This window comes from Pogona vitticeps, chromosome 2 (genome assembly GCF_051106095.1).
Source record: "Pogona vitticeps strain Pit_001003342236 chromosome 2, PviZW2.1, whole genome shotgun sequence".
Lineage (NCBI taxonomy): Eukaryota > Metazoa > Chordata > Lepidosauria > Squamata > Agamidae > Pogona > Pogona vitticeps.
The window spans coordinates 2,579,644-2,595,118 of record NC_135784.1 but is presented as its reverse complement, the minus strand read 5'-3'; the positions used below and the strand labels follow the sequence as shown (position 1 = coordinate 2,595,118).

The window sequence follows — 15,475 nt, the reverse complement described above, 5'->3', positions numbered from 1 at the left end:
AGGACGAGGGGGGGTCCAGAGACTGGAGGGAGGGATGTGGATGATGAGGATGATGTTTTCTTTCTATGTGGCCCATCTGGCAGCCAAGGGGGTTGATGCCCCTGCAAAGGAGGGAAGTTCCTGGTCCACGAACCAGGCCCTGACCTGAATCCTCTTCCCACCCAGAGCAATGGGGGCAGGAGAGCCCTTGGGGGGGTAGGGAGGGGCTGGGACCCCTGTGTGTGTGCGTGCGTGTGCGTGTGCGTGTGCGTGTGCGTGTGTGTGTGTGTGTGTGTGGAGTCTTCTGTGAGGTTTGCTGCTGCTGATTTGGGGTTAAAAATATTCTCAGGAAATTGTCTGAATCTCCTCTTGGCTTCCATGAAGAGAATTTCTTAGAGGCAGGAAATTCAGTCATTAGATTCTTAATTCGCTTAGAATTCATGCATGCATTCATTCATTCAAAATTACTTTCCTCCTCTTTGCTTGTTTATGTCTTAACTGTTTTCGTTGGCGCCAGGGGACGGTGGTCGGCTGGACGGCCGGACCTTGGGGCTGAACAGGCTGAGCGAAGGGCCTCCTGGAAGGTCTTAAAAAACAGACAGAAGTTGTGTGTCATCATCACACAGGTGGTGCCGGACCACCACATTCTTCTGGATAGCCTCCTTCCGGTTTTTCATGGCTCTGTGAAATATTAAGGGGAATTAATGGAAACCTGAAACATTCCACAGGGTGAAGGTTGGTGGGGGTTGAACAGGGTGACAAAACGCAACGTTACATCCCAGAAGCTGACTCCCTTTTTCATCAAAGGACCACTCCTCCCCCAGAAACAAAGCCATGGTCAGGGCTGTAAAGGGTAATGAGCAGAAGAGGGTCTCCCGCAGAGTCCAAGCGTCCCCAACCTTGGGCCTCCAGATGTTCTTGGACTGCAGTTCCCAGAAGCCTTCACTACCCGCTCTGCTAGCCAGGATTTCTGGGAGTGGAAGTCCAAGACCATCTGGAAGCCCAGGGTTGGGGGAGACCCCTTGCTGTAGGCCCTCTGGACGCCTCCCTTTGTTGGTGGTCAACCTTCAGCGTCCCTTTGCTCTCTCAGGCTTGGTCTCCTTTTTCCTGCTGGCAAGGCCGACACGAGATTGTGCAGCAGTTTTGGGCTATTTCCTGGCTTTTGGGATAGTGGGTATAGAAACACACAACCGTGCTGTGAGGGTCCGTTATTCTTCGCCTCCCCCTTCCCAAATAAAGCCTCAGACGCATTTGAACCAAACAACTTGTCTTCTTTATTTAACTTTGGTAACGGAATAGAAACGTCAATTAGGTTGGGGATAAACTTCTCCTGTTGAAGTAACGGTTCATACAGGGGCACCCAATCTTCGTCAAAAGGGTTACTGGACTTCGACGCCCATGGACCGGCCTGAACCTGGGAGGGTTCTTCGGGATCGAAGTCATCTCGCTCCATTGTCAATAATGGGGTCGTCTCCTCAAGCCCTGCATATCCCCAGGGTGAAGCGGCTGTTGCCCCGAGGGGTTCCCAGGGTCCGGATGATACCCCAGCCTCCTCAGCTCCTCCAGATGCCATCGGGTCTTTTCCTCTCTTTCCCTCTCTACCCGTTTCTTTTCTTCAGCTAGCTTTCACCTCCACTCACGGGTCTCTCTTTCTCCCCAGTAAGAGGGACGAACCCGAGCCTCATTCCTCCTTCTCTCCTCAGCCTCTTGCTTGGTCAAACACACCTGTTCCCACTTGCCCGACCAGGGATCCTGGATTGAGACCCATTCCCATTCGCCTTCTTTCCCCGCCTGTCTCTCACTGACTTCTCCCACAGCTCCCTCTTCTGGATCTTTCGCCCCCCTCCCTGCCCAGACTAGAGGAGTCTGGGTCGCTATGCTTAACCCCTTCATGCCCTTTTCTAAATCAAAGGTATCCACTGCCTGGTGCAGCATCCGTGGTGGAAAAGGCTTGGGTGCGGTCTGGGTGCCCACGGAGGCTCTAGGGCGAGACGGCACTCCTAACATCACCTCACGACTCGGGGAACGGGTGTCACACATGCCCCCCCCCTGCATTCATAAACAGGAGGGTATTTTTTAAAGAATTGAATTCTCCAGATTGTCAAAAACACAAGGGGAAGTTTTTGGTTTTGTCCAATCAAGAAGCCTTCAGAATGATTTGTTTTTTTTTCTTCTCTCCCAAGGACGGGGTGAGACTCAGCTGATGCTCTCCTGAGTTTTCTCTGGATGAAAAGAGAAATCCAAAGCCCCCCTTAAAGCAGGTAAGGTCTCTCATTCTTTGAGATCAGGTGCAACACTGTGTTTGTTTATTTATTAAACGATAACCCTATGATTAGCAGGATGCGAGATGTTGTAAAGCTGACATCAGTATGTCAGAGAATTTTAGCCCAATCGCAGGAAGCATCAGGAGCGTTTGGAGGGCGCCTTCCACCAGATCTACTCGTTTATATCCACATCAGCCAATGACAAATTACATTGTTCTCTTACACCTTCCATTGTCTGCTGATACAGGATGACTTCCCAGTTTTCTTGATTAGTTGCATGCTAACTCTACTTGAGTTAACAAATTTTGACCCCATGACAGTATCAAAACGGTGACATGAAATCCCCATATGCTGTGAGACTGTTCTGTCAACTTCATTCTGTCGTCTATTAAGTAACTTCCGACCAGCCCAGTTTTGGAGGCCTCTGGTTTGTGAAAGCAAGCACCCACTGTGAGTTTCGTGGCTAAGTGGGGGTTTGAACCCGGGTTGTGTGAGTCCCAATTTTACTGCCTACAGCAGTGCTTCTCTGAACATGTGCAGAGTGTTTTTCTTTTGGTTCCCAATCCTGCTTGGCTCAACCCTGTCGACACCAAGAGCAGGTGCTGTCGGCGAGATTCCAACCCTGGACAGCCTGACATGCCCCCCCCCCGAATTTCTCCTTTCCTCTTTTGTGATTGAAGAGGGTGAAGTGACTCCTGCATGTCGGGATTGTTGGAGAGGGAATGACGGAAGACAGCCTTCTTCTTCTTCTGGCTTCTCTGCAAGAGTAGATCTTTTTCCAATCCATGGAGTCTTTTTGGTCAGTTCCAGTTGACTCATTGATTGATTGGGGAGAATCCGTTACAGTTTTTGCAGGATTGATGTTGTCCTAAGAGAACACCTGCTAGCTTTCTTCCTGTATCTCTTCGGTTTCTTACTGCGGCGACCAAGGCAGGGTTTCCCTGGCCAAACTGCCCTTGAAAAGAAGGGAAAGCTGGAGACCCAAGGAGGTGGGAGGCGTGCGGCGTGCCATCTCTTCCTCAAGAAGGAAGTAGACTGATCTTTTCCAATCCTCTGGCCACTGTTGAGTGGCATATTGAATGTAGCACCTTAACAGCGTCATCTTTTAAGATTTTAAATAGTTCCACTGGAATGCCATCACCTCCACTGGCCTTGTTGTTAGACAAGCTTTCTAAGGCCCATTTGACTTCACTCTCCAGGATGTCTGGCTCAAGGTCAGCAGCCACACTATCTGGGTTGTCCGAGATATCCAAATCTTTCTGGGATAGTTCCTCTGTGTGTTCTTGCCACCTCTTCTTGATGTCTTCTGCTTCTGTGAAGTCTCTCCCATTTTTGTCCTTTATCGTGTTCATCTTTGCACAAAATGTTCCTTTAATATCTCCAATTTTCTTGAACAGATCTCTGGTTTTTCCTTTTCTATTCTTTTCCTCTATTTCTTTGCATTGTTCATTTAAGAAGGTCCTCTTTTCTTGCTATTCTTTAGAAGTCTGCATTCAATTTTCTGTAACTTTCCCTGTCTCCCTTGCATTTGTTTCCCTTCTCTTCTCTGCTATTTCTAAGGCCTCGTTGGACAGACACTTTGCTTTCTTGCATTTCATTTTCTTTGGGATGGTTTTTGTTGCTGCCTCCTGTACAATGTTACGAGCCTCTATCCAAAGTTCTTCAGGCACTCTGTCCACCAAATCGAGTTCCTTAAATCTGGTTGTTTTAGTCTGCAGTGTCTCTTGTGTTCTTTGATTCTGGTTTGGATGCTTCGTTTTGTGGTTCCAATATATACCTGGACACAACTACAAGGTATCCGGTATACTCCTGCGGTGGTGAGGGGTCTCTTCTATCCTTTGCTGACTGTAACATTTGTTGTATTTTTGTGGTAGGCTTGAATACTGTTTGTAGGTTGTGTTTTTTCAAAAGTTTCCCCATGCGGTCCGTGACCCCTTTGATGTATGGCAGAAATACTTCATTTGTGGGTGGCTGTTTTTCTTCTTCTTTTCGGTGTTGTTTTCTTGGTTTGATGGCTCTTTTGATTTCATTTTTGGAGTAGCCATTTGCCTGTAGGTCCCAATTCAGATGGTTGAGTTCAGTGCTGAGAAACTGAGCTTTACAGTTCCGATTTGCACGGTCTACCAGTGTTTTGTTATGCCCCTTTTTTGCTGTGGGTGGTGGTTGGCGTTTTTGTGTAGGTACCGGTCTGTGTGGGTGGGTTTTCTGTAGACCTTGTGTCCCAGTCGGAGGTCAGTTTTGCGTAGGACCATGACGTCTAGGAATGGGAGTTCGCCCTCTATTTCTTTTTCCATGGTGAATTGTATATTTGGGTGGATGCTGTTGAGATGATTGAGAAATTCTTCCAATTTTTCTTCACCGTGACTCCAAATTGCAAATGTGTCATCCACATATCGGAACCAGACTGTGGGTGCGAGGGGTGCCGAAGCCAGGGCCAGTTTTTCAAAATTCTCCGTTGTAGAAGTTTGCTATAACCAGGCTGAGGGGGCTGCCCATGGCCACTCCATCTGTTTGTTCGTAGAATTCATTATCCCACTGGAAATAGCTGGTCGTTAGGCAGTGTTGGAAGAGGGGCTTGATGTCTTCTGGAAATATCTGCTGGATGAGTGTCTTGTCCCAAGATTCCCTTGAGGGAATCTTGTCCCAATCTTGACTTCTCTTTTGGCTGATAGTGATGTGTAGGCCTAGTAGTTCTTTGTCTGTGGAGTCCAGTTTTTTGCAGGTTGTGTGGATTCTTTCCTGTAGGAGGACTTTGCACTTGACCGTGACCAGGTATGATCTTGCAAAAAAGAGGGGGGAAATGGTTTAAAGTCTTAAATCTTCCATTAAATCTGGTCTTCATTTCCACTGTGCATTCATAAGGGATTTGGTTTAGATTATACCTGAGTAGCCCAGTCATTTTTCCTGCTCTCTTCAGTTTAAGCTTGAATTTTACTATGAGAGGCTGATGATCAGAGCCACAATTGGCTCCAGGTCTTGTTTTTGCTGACTGTATAGAGCTTCTCCATTTTTGCTGCAGAGAATATAATCAATCTGATTATGGTATTGCCCATCTGGTGATTTCCATGTGTAGAGTTGCCTCTTCTGTTGTTGGGAAACAGTGTTTATGATGACCAGCTTGTTCTCTTGGCAAAACTTTATTAGCCGTTGCCCTGCTTCGTTTTGAACTCCAAGGCCAGACTTTCCTGTTGTTCCTTTTATCTCTTGACTCCCTACTTTAGCATTCCAGTCCCCTAGAATGAGAAGAACATCTTTCTTTAGTGTCAGTTCTAGAAGGTGTTGTAAATCTTCATTGTTGTTTAGTCGTTTAGTCGTGTCCGACTCTTCGTGACCCCATGGACCAGAGCACGCCAGGCCATCCTTCCACTACCTCCCGGAGCTGGGCCAAATTCATGTTGGTCACTTCGATGACACTATCCAACCATCTAATCCTCTGTCGTCCCCTTCTCCACTTGCCCTCACACTTTCCTAACACCAGGGTCTTTTCCAGGGAGTCCTCTCTTCTCATGAGATGGCCAAAATATTGGAGCTCCACCTGTCCTTCCAGTGAGCACTCAGGCTTGATTTCCTTTAGAATGGATCGGTTTGTTCTCTTTGCAGTCCAGGGGACTCTCAAGAGTCTCCTCCAGCACTACAATTCAAAAGCATCAGTTCTTTGGCGGTCAGCTTTCTTTATGATCCAGCTCTCACTTCCGTACATCACTACAGGAAAAACCATAGCTTTGACTATTCTGACTTTTGTTGGCAAGGTGATGTGTCTGCTTTTTAAGATGCTGGCGAGGTTTGTCATCGCTTTATTTATTTTATTTATTTATTTATTTATTTTTTTACCCCGCCCCTCTAGACAACGTCTACTCGGGGCGGCTAAGAATAGAAGGCGTCTTTTAATTTCAAGGCTGCTGTCACCTTCTGCAGTGATCATGGAGCCCAAGAAAGTAAAATCTGTCACTACCTCCATATCTTCCCCTTCTATTTGCCAGGAGGTGATGGGACCAGTGGCCATGATCTTAGTATTTTTGATGTTGAGCTTCAGACCATAGAAGTCTTCATAGAACTGGTCAATTTCAGTCTCCTCAGCATTAGTGGTTAGTGCATAAACCTGGATTATTGTGATGTTGAAAGGTCTGCCTTGGATTCATATTGAAATCATTCTATCACTTTTGACATTGTATCCCATTACAGCTTTTCCCACTCTTGTTGACTATGAGGGCTGTTACAGTAACGTTGACATCACCTGTCCGTCACTGCTGAAGCTGTATGTCATCTGCCAATAGCGTGACGGAAGATGGGACTTAAGGGGTGGAGCTAGTGTATATAAGGGGAGTGAATGGTGTGAGTGCTTTAGACAGGGACGAGATAGGGACCAGATAGGGTTATGCTAGGAAGGTTAGGGCTTGAAGATATTGTGAAGTAAGAACTATACTATCTAGTGAGGGTCTGTGAGAGAGTGTGTGTGAGTCTTACAGTGATTGCCTTATTATTATTTTTATTCAAGTGATTTACTATTCCCTTTGTTCTTTTATTTTAAAATCATACATTAGCCTGAAGTATTATTTGAGGGAATGGTTGGTGGCAGCGTGAATTAAGAGTGAGTGAGTGTGACGTAATAGTGCCTTTGTGACTCATGAGGAGGCTGTTACAAGGGCTACTCCATTTCTTCTACGGCATTCTTGCCCACAATAGTAGATATGATAATCATCTGAATTGAATTCACCCATTCCTGTCCATTTTAGTTCACTGACGCCCAGGATGTCAATGTTTATTCTTGCCATCTCCTGTTTGACCACCTCCAGCTTCCCAAGGTTCATAGATCTTACATTCCACGTTCCTATGCAGTATTCTTCTTTGCAGCATCGGACTTTCCTTTCCCTTCCAGGCCCGTCCACAGTTGAGCGTCCTTTCGACTTTGGCCCAACCATTAGCTCTGGAGCTACTTGTACTTGTCCTCCGCTCTTCCTCAGTAGCATATTGGACGCCTTCCGACCTGAGGGGCCCATCTTCTAACGTCATATATTTTAGCCTTTTGATTCTGTTCATGGGGTGTTCTTGGCAATGATACTGGAGTGGCATTGCCAGTTCCTACTCCAGGTGGATTGCGTTTAGTCGGAACTCCCCACTATGACCTGTCTGTCTTGGGTGTCCCTGCATGGCATAGTCCATAGCTTCTCTGAATTACTCAAGTCCCTTTGCCACAATAAGGCAGCAATCCATGAAGAGGTTGTAATATTATACTTTCATATATATCATATATCATATTACAATATATATTATATATTGTAATATTATATCTTCTTCCATCCTTTGTAGGGTTTAAATTATCTTCCTCTTCAGCCATTAACATTTATCTTTATTTATCAAGATTTAAACCATTTCCCCCCTCTTTTTCGCAAGATCCTACCTGGTCACGGTCAAGTGCAAAGTCCTGCACCTTGGAAAAAGAAACCAATTGCACAGTTAAAAGATGGGGGATACATGGCTCAGCAAAAGTACGAGTGAGAGGAATGTTAGAATTGATGTAGATCGCAAGCTAAATGTGAGCCAACAGTGGCTTTTTATTAATCCAGGTTCTTGAAGTCTTCCTTCCCTTTCTCGTTTCAAGGGATCACCATTTTCAATACATTTGTGGACTTGCAATGCCTTTACATTAAGTACTTGTACAGTGGAGGAAATAGTCTAATCAAACCCTCAATTCTAATCAAAGTCTCTCCTTGTATTTTTAAGCTGGCTGGATAGCTCTGTGGCTTAAATATCCAGTTGCAGAACCAGAGATTCCCCACTGCGTCTCCGACGAGTAAAGTCAGCCTGTGTGGCCTTTGGGAAACTGCACGGTCCCAGAAGCAAGGAATGGGGAATGACTTTTGAGTATTCTCTACCCAGAAACCCCTGAAAAAAGGGTTGCCATCAGTCAGAATAGACTTGATGGCCGATGACTAATATTATTTCAGATAGTGGTTAATATTAATCAACTATATTTTCCCATCCCTGTCCCTTTGGAAGTATCAGTTCAGGCAAGGGGAGTCCATGCTATTTGCACAATACGGCTAATTTTTCATATGTTGCCTGTAAAGCCTTCAAGAGACATATGCCTTTCAAAGGGGTCAAAGAGAGAGCAAACTCTTTGGTTTGACCTCCAGTTACATTCTGCTCTGTGTGACATTGTCAAGACATCTTCTTTTTTCTCTATCAGGTAACAAATACGATGGCCAGAATTATACAGAGCCGCTTCTTCTGGCCCTGAAAAGAGTCAAGTGTGAAGCCGGGAAGAAAAGCTTGGAAAAACCCATGAACTAGAGGAGAAAGGGCTGTGGAAATAGCTTCAGACCAGTGCCGCTAGTTCAATTTAAAGAACTCACCCTGGGGAGAAATCATACAAAAACACTGAATGTGAAAAGAGTTTCAGCAGAAGAAGAAATCTGCGTTCACATAGAAGAACTCACACAGGGAAGAAACCATATAAATGCATGGCGTGTCAAAAAAGCTTCAGTGAAAATGGTCAACTTAGGTCACATCAACGTCACACTGGTGATCTTAGGACACATCAAAGGACCCACACTGGGGAGAAACCACATAAATGCATGGAATGTGGAAAGAGCTTTAGTCACAGTGGTAACCTTAGGTTACATCAAAGGACCCACACTGGGGAGAAGCCACATAAATGCATGGAATGTGGAACGAGCTTTAGTCACAGTGGTAACCTTAGGTCACATCAAAGGACCCACACTGGGGAGAAACCACATAAATGCATGGAATGTGGAAAGAGCTTTAGTCACAGTGGTAACCTTAGGTTACATCAAAGGACCCACACTGGGGAGAAGCCACATAAATGCATGGAATGTGGAACGAGCTTTAGTCATAGTGGTGCCCTTAAGGTACATCAAAGGACCCACACTGGGGAGAAGCCACATAAATGCATGGAATGTGGAACGAGCTTTAGTCGGAGTGATGCACTTAGATTACATCAAAGGACCCACACTGGGGAGAAACCACATAAATGCATGGAATGTGGAAAGAGCTTTAGTCACAGTAGTAACCTTAGGATCCATCAAAGGATCCACACTGGGGAGAAACCACATCATTGCATGGAATGTGGAAAGAGCTTTAGACACAGTGATGCCATTAGATTACATCAAAGGACCCACACTGGGGAGAAACCACATAAATGCATAGAATGTGGAAAGAGCTTTACTCACAGTGGTGAACTTACGTTACATCAAAGGATCCACACTGGAGAAAAACCACATAAATGCATGGAATGTGGAAAGAGCTTTAGTCGCAGTGGTCATCTTAGGTCACATCAAAGTACCCACACTGGGGAGAAACCACATAAATGCATAGAATGTGGAAAGAGTTTTAGTTGCAATGGTTCCCTTATATTACATCAAAGGACCCACACTGGGGAGAAACCACATAAATGCATGGAATGTGGAAAGAGCTTTAGTCGCAGTGGTCATCTTAGGTCACATCAAAGGACCCACACTGGGGAGAAACCACATAAATGCATAGAATGTGGAAAGAGTTTTAGTCGGAGTTATGCACTTAGATTACATCAAAGGACCCACACTGGGGAGAAACCACATAAATGCATGGAATGTGGAAAGAGCTTTCGTGAGAGTGGTCAACTTAGGATACATCAAAGGACCCACACTGGGGAGAAACCACATAAATGCATGGAATGTGGAAAGAGCTTTAGTCGCAGTAGTAACCTTAGGATCCATCAAAGGATCCACACTGGGGAGAAACCACATCATTGCATGGAATGTGGAAAGAGCTTTAGACACAGTGATGCCATTAGATTACATCAAAGGACCCACACTGGGGAGAAACCACATAAATGCATAGAATGTGGAAAGAGCTTTACTCACAGTGGTGAACTTAGGTTACATCAAAGGATCCACACTGGAGAGAAACCACATAAATGCATGGAATGTGGAAAGAGCTTTAGTCGCAGTGGTCATCTTAGGTCACATCAAAGGACCCACACTGGGGAGAAACCACATAAATGCATGGAATGTGGAAAGAGCTTTACTCACAGTGGTCATCTTAGGTCACATCAAAGGACCCACACTGGAGAGAAACCACATAAATGCATAGAATGTGGAAAGAGTTTTAGTTGCAATGGTTCCCTTATATTACATCAAAGGACCCACACTGGGGAGAAACCACATAAATGCATGGAATGTGGAAAGAGCTTTATTCAGAGTGGTCAGCTTAGGGTACATCAAAGGACCCACACTGGGGAGAAACCACATAAATGCATGGAATGCGGAAAGAGCTTTAGTCGCAGTGATGCCCTTAGGTTACATCAAAGGACCCACACTGGGGAGCTATAGGATCTGTCCTTCCAGTGAGCTCTCAGGGTTGATTTTCCTTTAGAATGGATAGGCATGTTCTCCTTGCAGTCCACGGGACTCTCAAGAGCCTCCTCCAGCACCACAATTCAAAAGCATTAATTCTTCAGCGGTCAGCATTCTTAATGGACCAGCTCTCACTTCCATAAAACACTACTGAAAAAAAAAATAGTTTGACTATGTGGGCTTTTGCTGGCAAGGTGATGTCTCTTCTTTTTAAGATGATGTCTAGGTTTATCATCGCTTTCTTCCCAAGACGCAGGTGTCTTTTAATTTTGTGGCTGCTGTCACCATCTGCAGTGATCATGGAGCCCATGAAAGAACAATTTGTCACTGCCTCCATGTCATCCCCTTCTATTTGCCAGGAGGCCATGGGACCAGTGGCCATGATCCTAGTTTTTTTGATGTTGAGCTTCAGACTGTTTTTGGCGCTCTCCCGTTTCACCCTCATTAAGAGGTTCTTTTATTTCTCCTCACTTTCTGCCATGAGAGTGGTATCATCTGCATATATGAGGTTGTTGACATTTCTTCCGGCAATATTAATTCTGGATTGGATTCCTCCAGTCCGGCCTTTCGCATGATGTATTCTGCATATAAGTTTAATAAGCAGGGAGACAATATACAGCCTTGTCGTACTCCTTTCCCAATTTTGAACCAATCAGTGTTTCAATATTCTGTTCTAACTGTTGCTTCCTTTCCCATGTATAGGTTTCTCCGGAGATAGAAAAGGTGGTCAGGCGCTCCCCTTTCTTTAAGGACTTGCCAAAGTTTGCTGTGGTCTACACAGTCAAAGGCTTTTGCGTATTCAATGAAGCAGAAGTAGATCCAGCGCAAGTTAGCAATTTGGTCTCTAATTCCTCTGCCACTTTGAAATCCAGCTTGTACTTCATGGTGCTGAAGCCTACCTTGGAGGATTTTGGGCATAATCTTGCAAGTGTGTGAAATGAATGCAATTGTAGGGTAGTTGGAGCATTCTTTGGCACTGCCCTTCTTTGGGATCGGGATGTAGACTGATCTTTTCCAATCATATCGCCACTGCTGAGTGTAGCAACTTAACAGCATCATCTTTTAAGATTGTAAATAACTTGACTGGAATGCCATCACCTCCACTGGCCTTGTTGTAACCCATGCTTTCTAATGCCCACTTCACTCTCCAGGATGTCTGGCTCAAGGTCAGGAACCACACTATCTGGGTTGCCCGGGACATGTTGATCTGTCCTTCCAGGGAGCACTCAGGGTTGATTTCCTTTAGAATTGATAGGTTTGTTCTCCTTGCAGTCCAGGGGACTCTCAAGAGCCTCCTCCAGCACCACAATTGAAAAGCATCAATTCTTTGGCGGTCTGCTTTCTTTATGGTCCAGCTCTCACATCCATACATCACGACAGGAAAAACCATAGCTTTGACTATTCGGACTTTTGTTGGCAAGGTGATGTCTCTGCTTTTTAAGATGCTGTCATGGTTTGTCATCGCTTTCCTCCCCAGAAGCAGGCCTCTTTTAATTTCGTGGCTGCTGTCTCCATCTGCAGTGATCATGGAGCCCAAGAAAGTAAAATCTGTCACTGCTTCCATATCTTCCCCTTCTATTTGCCAGGAGGTGATGGGACCAGTGGCCATTATCTTAGTTTTTTTGATGTTGAGTTTCAGGCCGTTTTTTGCACTCTCCTGTTTCACCCTCATTACAAGGTTCTTTAATTCCTCCTCACTTTCTGCCATCAGAGTGGTATCATCTGCATATCTGAGATGGTTGATATTTCTTCCGGCAATCTTAATTCCGGCTTGGGATTCCTCCAGTCTAGCCTTCCGCATGATGTGTTCTGCATATAAGTTAAATAAGCAGGGAAACAATATACAGCCTTGTCGTACTCCTTTCCCAGTTGTTCCGTATCCAGTTCTAACTGTTGCTTCCTGTCCCACATATAGGTTTCTCAGGAGATAGACAAGGTGGTCAGGCACTCCCATTTCTTTCAGGACTTGCCATAGTTTGCTGTGGTCCACACAGTCAAAGGCTTTTGCATAGTCAATGAAGCAGAAGTACATCTTTTTCTGGAACTCTGGCTTTCTCCATAATCCAGCGCATGTTATCAATTTGGTCTTGAGTTCCTCTGCCCCTTCGAAATCCAGCTTGTACATCTGGGAGTTCTCGGTCCACATACTGCTGAAGCCTACCTTCTAGGATTTTGAGCATAACCTTACTAGCGTGGGAAATGAGTGCAATTGTATGGTAGTTGGAGCATTCTTTGGCACTGCCTTTCTTTGGAATTGGGATGTAGACTGATCTTTTCCAATCCTCCTGCCACTGTTGAGTTTTCCAAACTTGCTGGCATATTGAATGTAGCACCTTAACAGCATCATCTTTTAAGATTTTAAACAGTTCAACTGGAATGTCATCACCTCCACTGGCCTTATTGTTAGCCAGGCTTTCTAAGGCCCACTTGACTTCACTCTCCAGGATGTCTGGCTCAAGGTCAGCAACCACATTGTCTGGGTTGTCCGGGATATCCAACTCTTTCTGATATAATTCCTCTGTGTATTCTTGACACCTCTTCTTGATGTCTTCTGCTTCTGTTAGGTCCCTCCCATTTTTGTCCTTTATCATGTTCATCTTTGCACGAAATGTTCCTCTAATATCTCCAATTTTCCTGAACAGATCTCTGGTTTTTCCTTTTCTGTTAATTTCCTCTATTTCTTTGCATTGTTCATTTAAGAAGGCCCTCTTGTCTCTCCTTGCTTTTCTTTGGAAGTCTGCATTCAATTTTCTGTAACTTTCCCTATCTCCCTTGCATTTTGTTTCCCTTCTCTGCTATTTGTAAAGCCTCGTTGGACAGCCACTTTGCTTTCTTGCATTTCCTTTTCTTTGGGATGGTTTTTGTTGCTGCCTCCTGGACAATGTTACGAGCCTCTATCCATAGTTCTTCAGGCACTCTGTCCACCAAATCGAGTTCCTTCAATCTGTTCTTTACTTCCACTGTGTATTCATACGGGATTTGGTTTAGATTATACCTGAGGAGCCCAGTGGATTTTCCTACTCTCTTCAGTTTAAGCTTGAATTTTGCTATGAGAAGCTGATGATCAGAACCACAATCAGCTCCAGGTCTTGTTTTTGCTGACTGTATAGAGCTTCTCCATCTTTGGCTGCAGAGAATATAATCAATCTGATTTCGATATTGCCCATCTGGTGATTTCCATGTATAGAGTCGCCTCTTGTGTTGTTGGAAAAGAGTGTGATGACTAGCTTCTTCTCTTGACAAATCTCTATTAGCCTTTGCCCTGCTTTGTTTTGAACTCTTAAGGCCAAACTTACCTGTTGTTCCTTTTACCTGTTGACGCCCTACATTAGCATTCCAGTCCCCTATAATGACAAGAACATCTTTCTTTGGTGGCAATTCTAGAAAGTGTTGTAAGTCTTCATAGAATTGGTCAGTTTCAGCCTCTTCAGCATCGGTGGTTGGTGCATCAACCTGGATGACTGTGATGTTAAAAGGTCTGCCTTGGATTCGTATTGAAATCATTCTATCATTTTTGAGATTGTATCCCAGTAGAGCTTTCCCCACTATTTTGTTGACAATGAATCACGTTTAGTCAGAACTCTGCACTATGACCTGTCCATCTTGGGTGGCCCTGCATGGCATAGCCCATAGCTTTTCTGAATTACTCAGGCCCCTTCACCAGGACAAGACAGAAACCCATGAAGGAGTTCTTAGACGACAACTCCTAGAAATCCAGGTTAGCACACCTGTTACCACCCAATTTCAGTCCCGATTCTCCGGCAGGAATAACAGATAAGATGGTGCATTGGTCGGTCTATATGTAAGCCAATTTATTAAAAACATATAGCTGGACTCCGTTCCTAAAAAGCGGACCGGGAGCCCTCATCATACATTGGTAAAGCATTTTATAAGTTTCTTACAAAGGACAATAAAGCACAGCATCCCCCTGTCACATACAGCACTGATGGTACCTGTCTGTCATGGGGTTGGAGGGAAAGTTCCATCCTATGGGGAGTGGAAGGCGGGACATCAGGGGGGAGGAGCTGTACTGTATATATATTTGGGGGAAGTCCATCGTAGGAGAGCTGACGTGGAGAAGTGGAGTTGGAGTCTGTGGGTCAGACTGGGTACAACTGTTCGTCAGATAGTACATACCTGATAGGTTCAGGTTTCTATCTAGGTAGCCAGAACTGATAGGTTCAGGGTCTGTGCGTTACCTTAAAGTGTTCCGTGGGAGCCAATCTGTTGTATGTGTATGATCGGGACTATACCAAGTTCCAGTATCCTATTTACCTGATCCTTTTATTTACCCTGTTTGTTTTTTCAATAAACCTTGTTCTTTTGTTTATTAAAATCCATTCCTGGTCTGGGTGACTTGGTAGAGCGAATGGTTGGTGGCAGCCTAACTACAGGGTGGGGTACTCCAGTAGGTCTGGGGTTGCTACATTTATTGGTGTCCAGCGGGTGGGATATGACTGGTCCAGTTGCCCAGTGGTCCAGCAAAGCCTTGGCTAGTGTGCCCAGAGCAAGGGGGGTCTAGTCAGGGAAAATCTGAGGGCCCGTAGGTAATCTTCTAGGCTTACCTCACGGGGAGGTAGGCTAGTGGAAGAACGTGCAAACTCAGATTGGGGGACTAGATTAGGGAGCTCTGAGGCAACCCGTTTTGGCGGGAAAGGGCTGAGGCAAAGCTGCGTGAAGTAACAGTGATCTAGCCTGTCTGCTGAGAGGCCTAGCAGAGGGGGTGGATTCTGCCTGGCAACAGTTGCAAGTTGGTGCTGGAGGGACAGCAGCAGTCTATAGAAGGCTGTTTCTGAGGCAAAAGGAAAAAAAGTCATCGTTTTATTTTGAGGCGTGACTTTTGAAGGCAGCCTGTTCTGGGGGGATTATGCCCTTGAC

The 15,475-nt window shown here is 45.2% G+C and overlaps 1 protein-coding gene across 4 annotated transcripts in view; it reads left to right on the top strand.

Annotated features, from left to right (window-relative positions):
* Positions 1–14,937, top strand: part of LOC144587184 (uncharacterized) — a 48,134-nt gene extending 33,197 nt beyond the window's left edge. For all 4 annotated transcript variants that reach the window (XM_078386858.1, XM_078386859.1, XM_078386860.1 and 1 more), the window contains 2 exons: positions 2,163–2,240; positions 8,431–14,937. In XM_078386858.1, coding sequence (XP_078242984.1) covers positions 8,705–10,573 — 1,869 coding nt within the window. In that variant the 5' untranslated portion in view covers positions 2,163–2,240; positions 8,431–8,704 and the 3' untranslated portion in view covers positions 10,574–14,937. The remainder of the gene's footprint in view (positions 1–2,162; positions 2,241–8,430) is intronic.
* Positions 14,938–15,475: the final 538 nt, after the last annotated feature.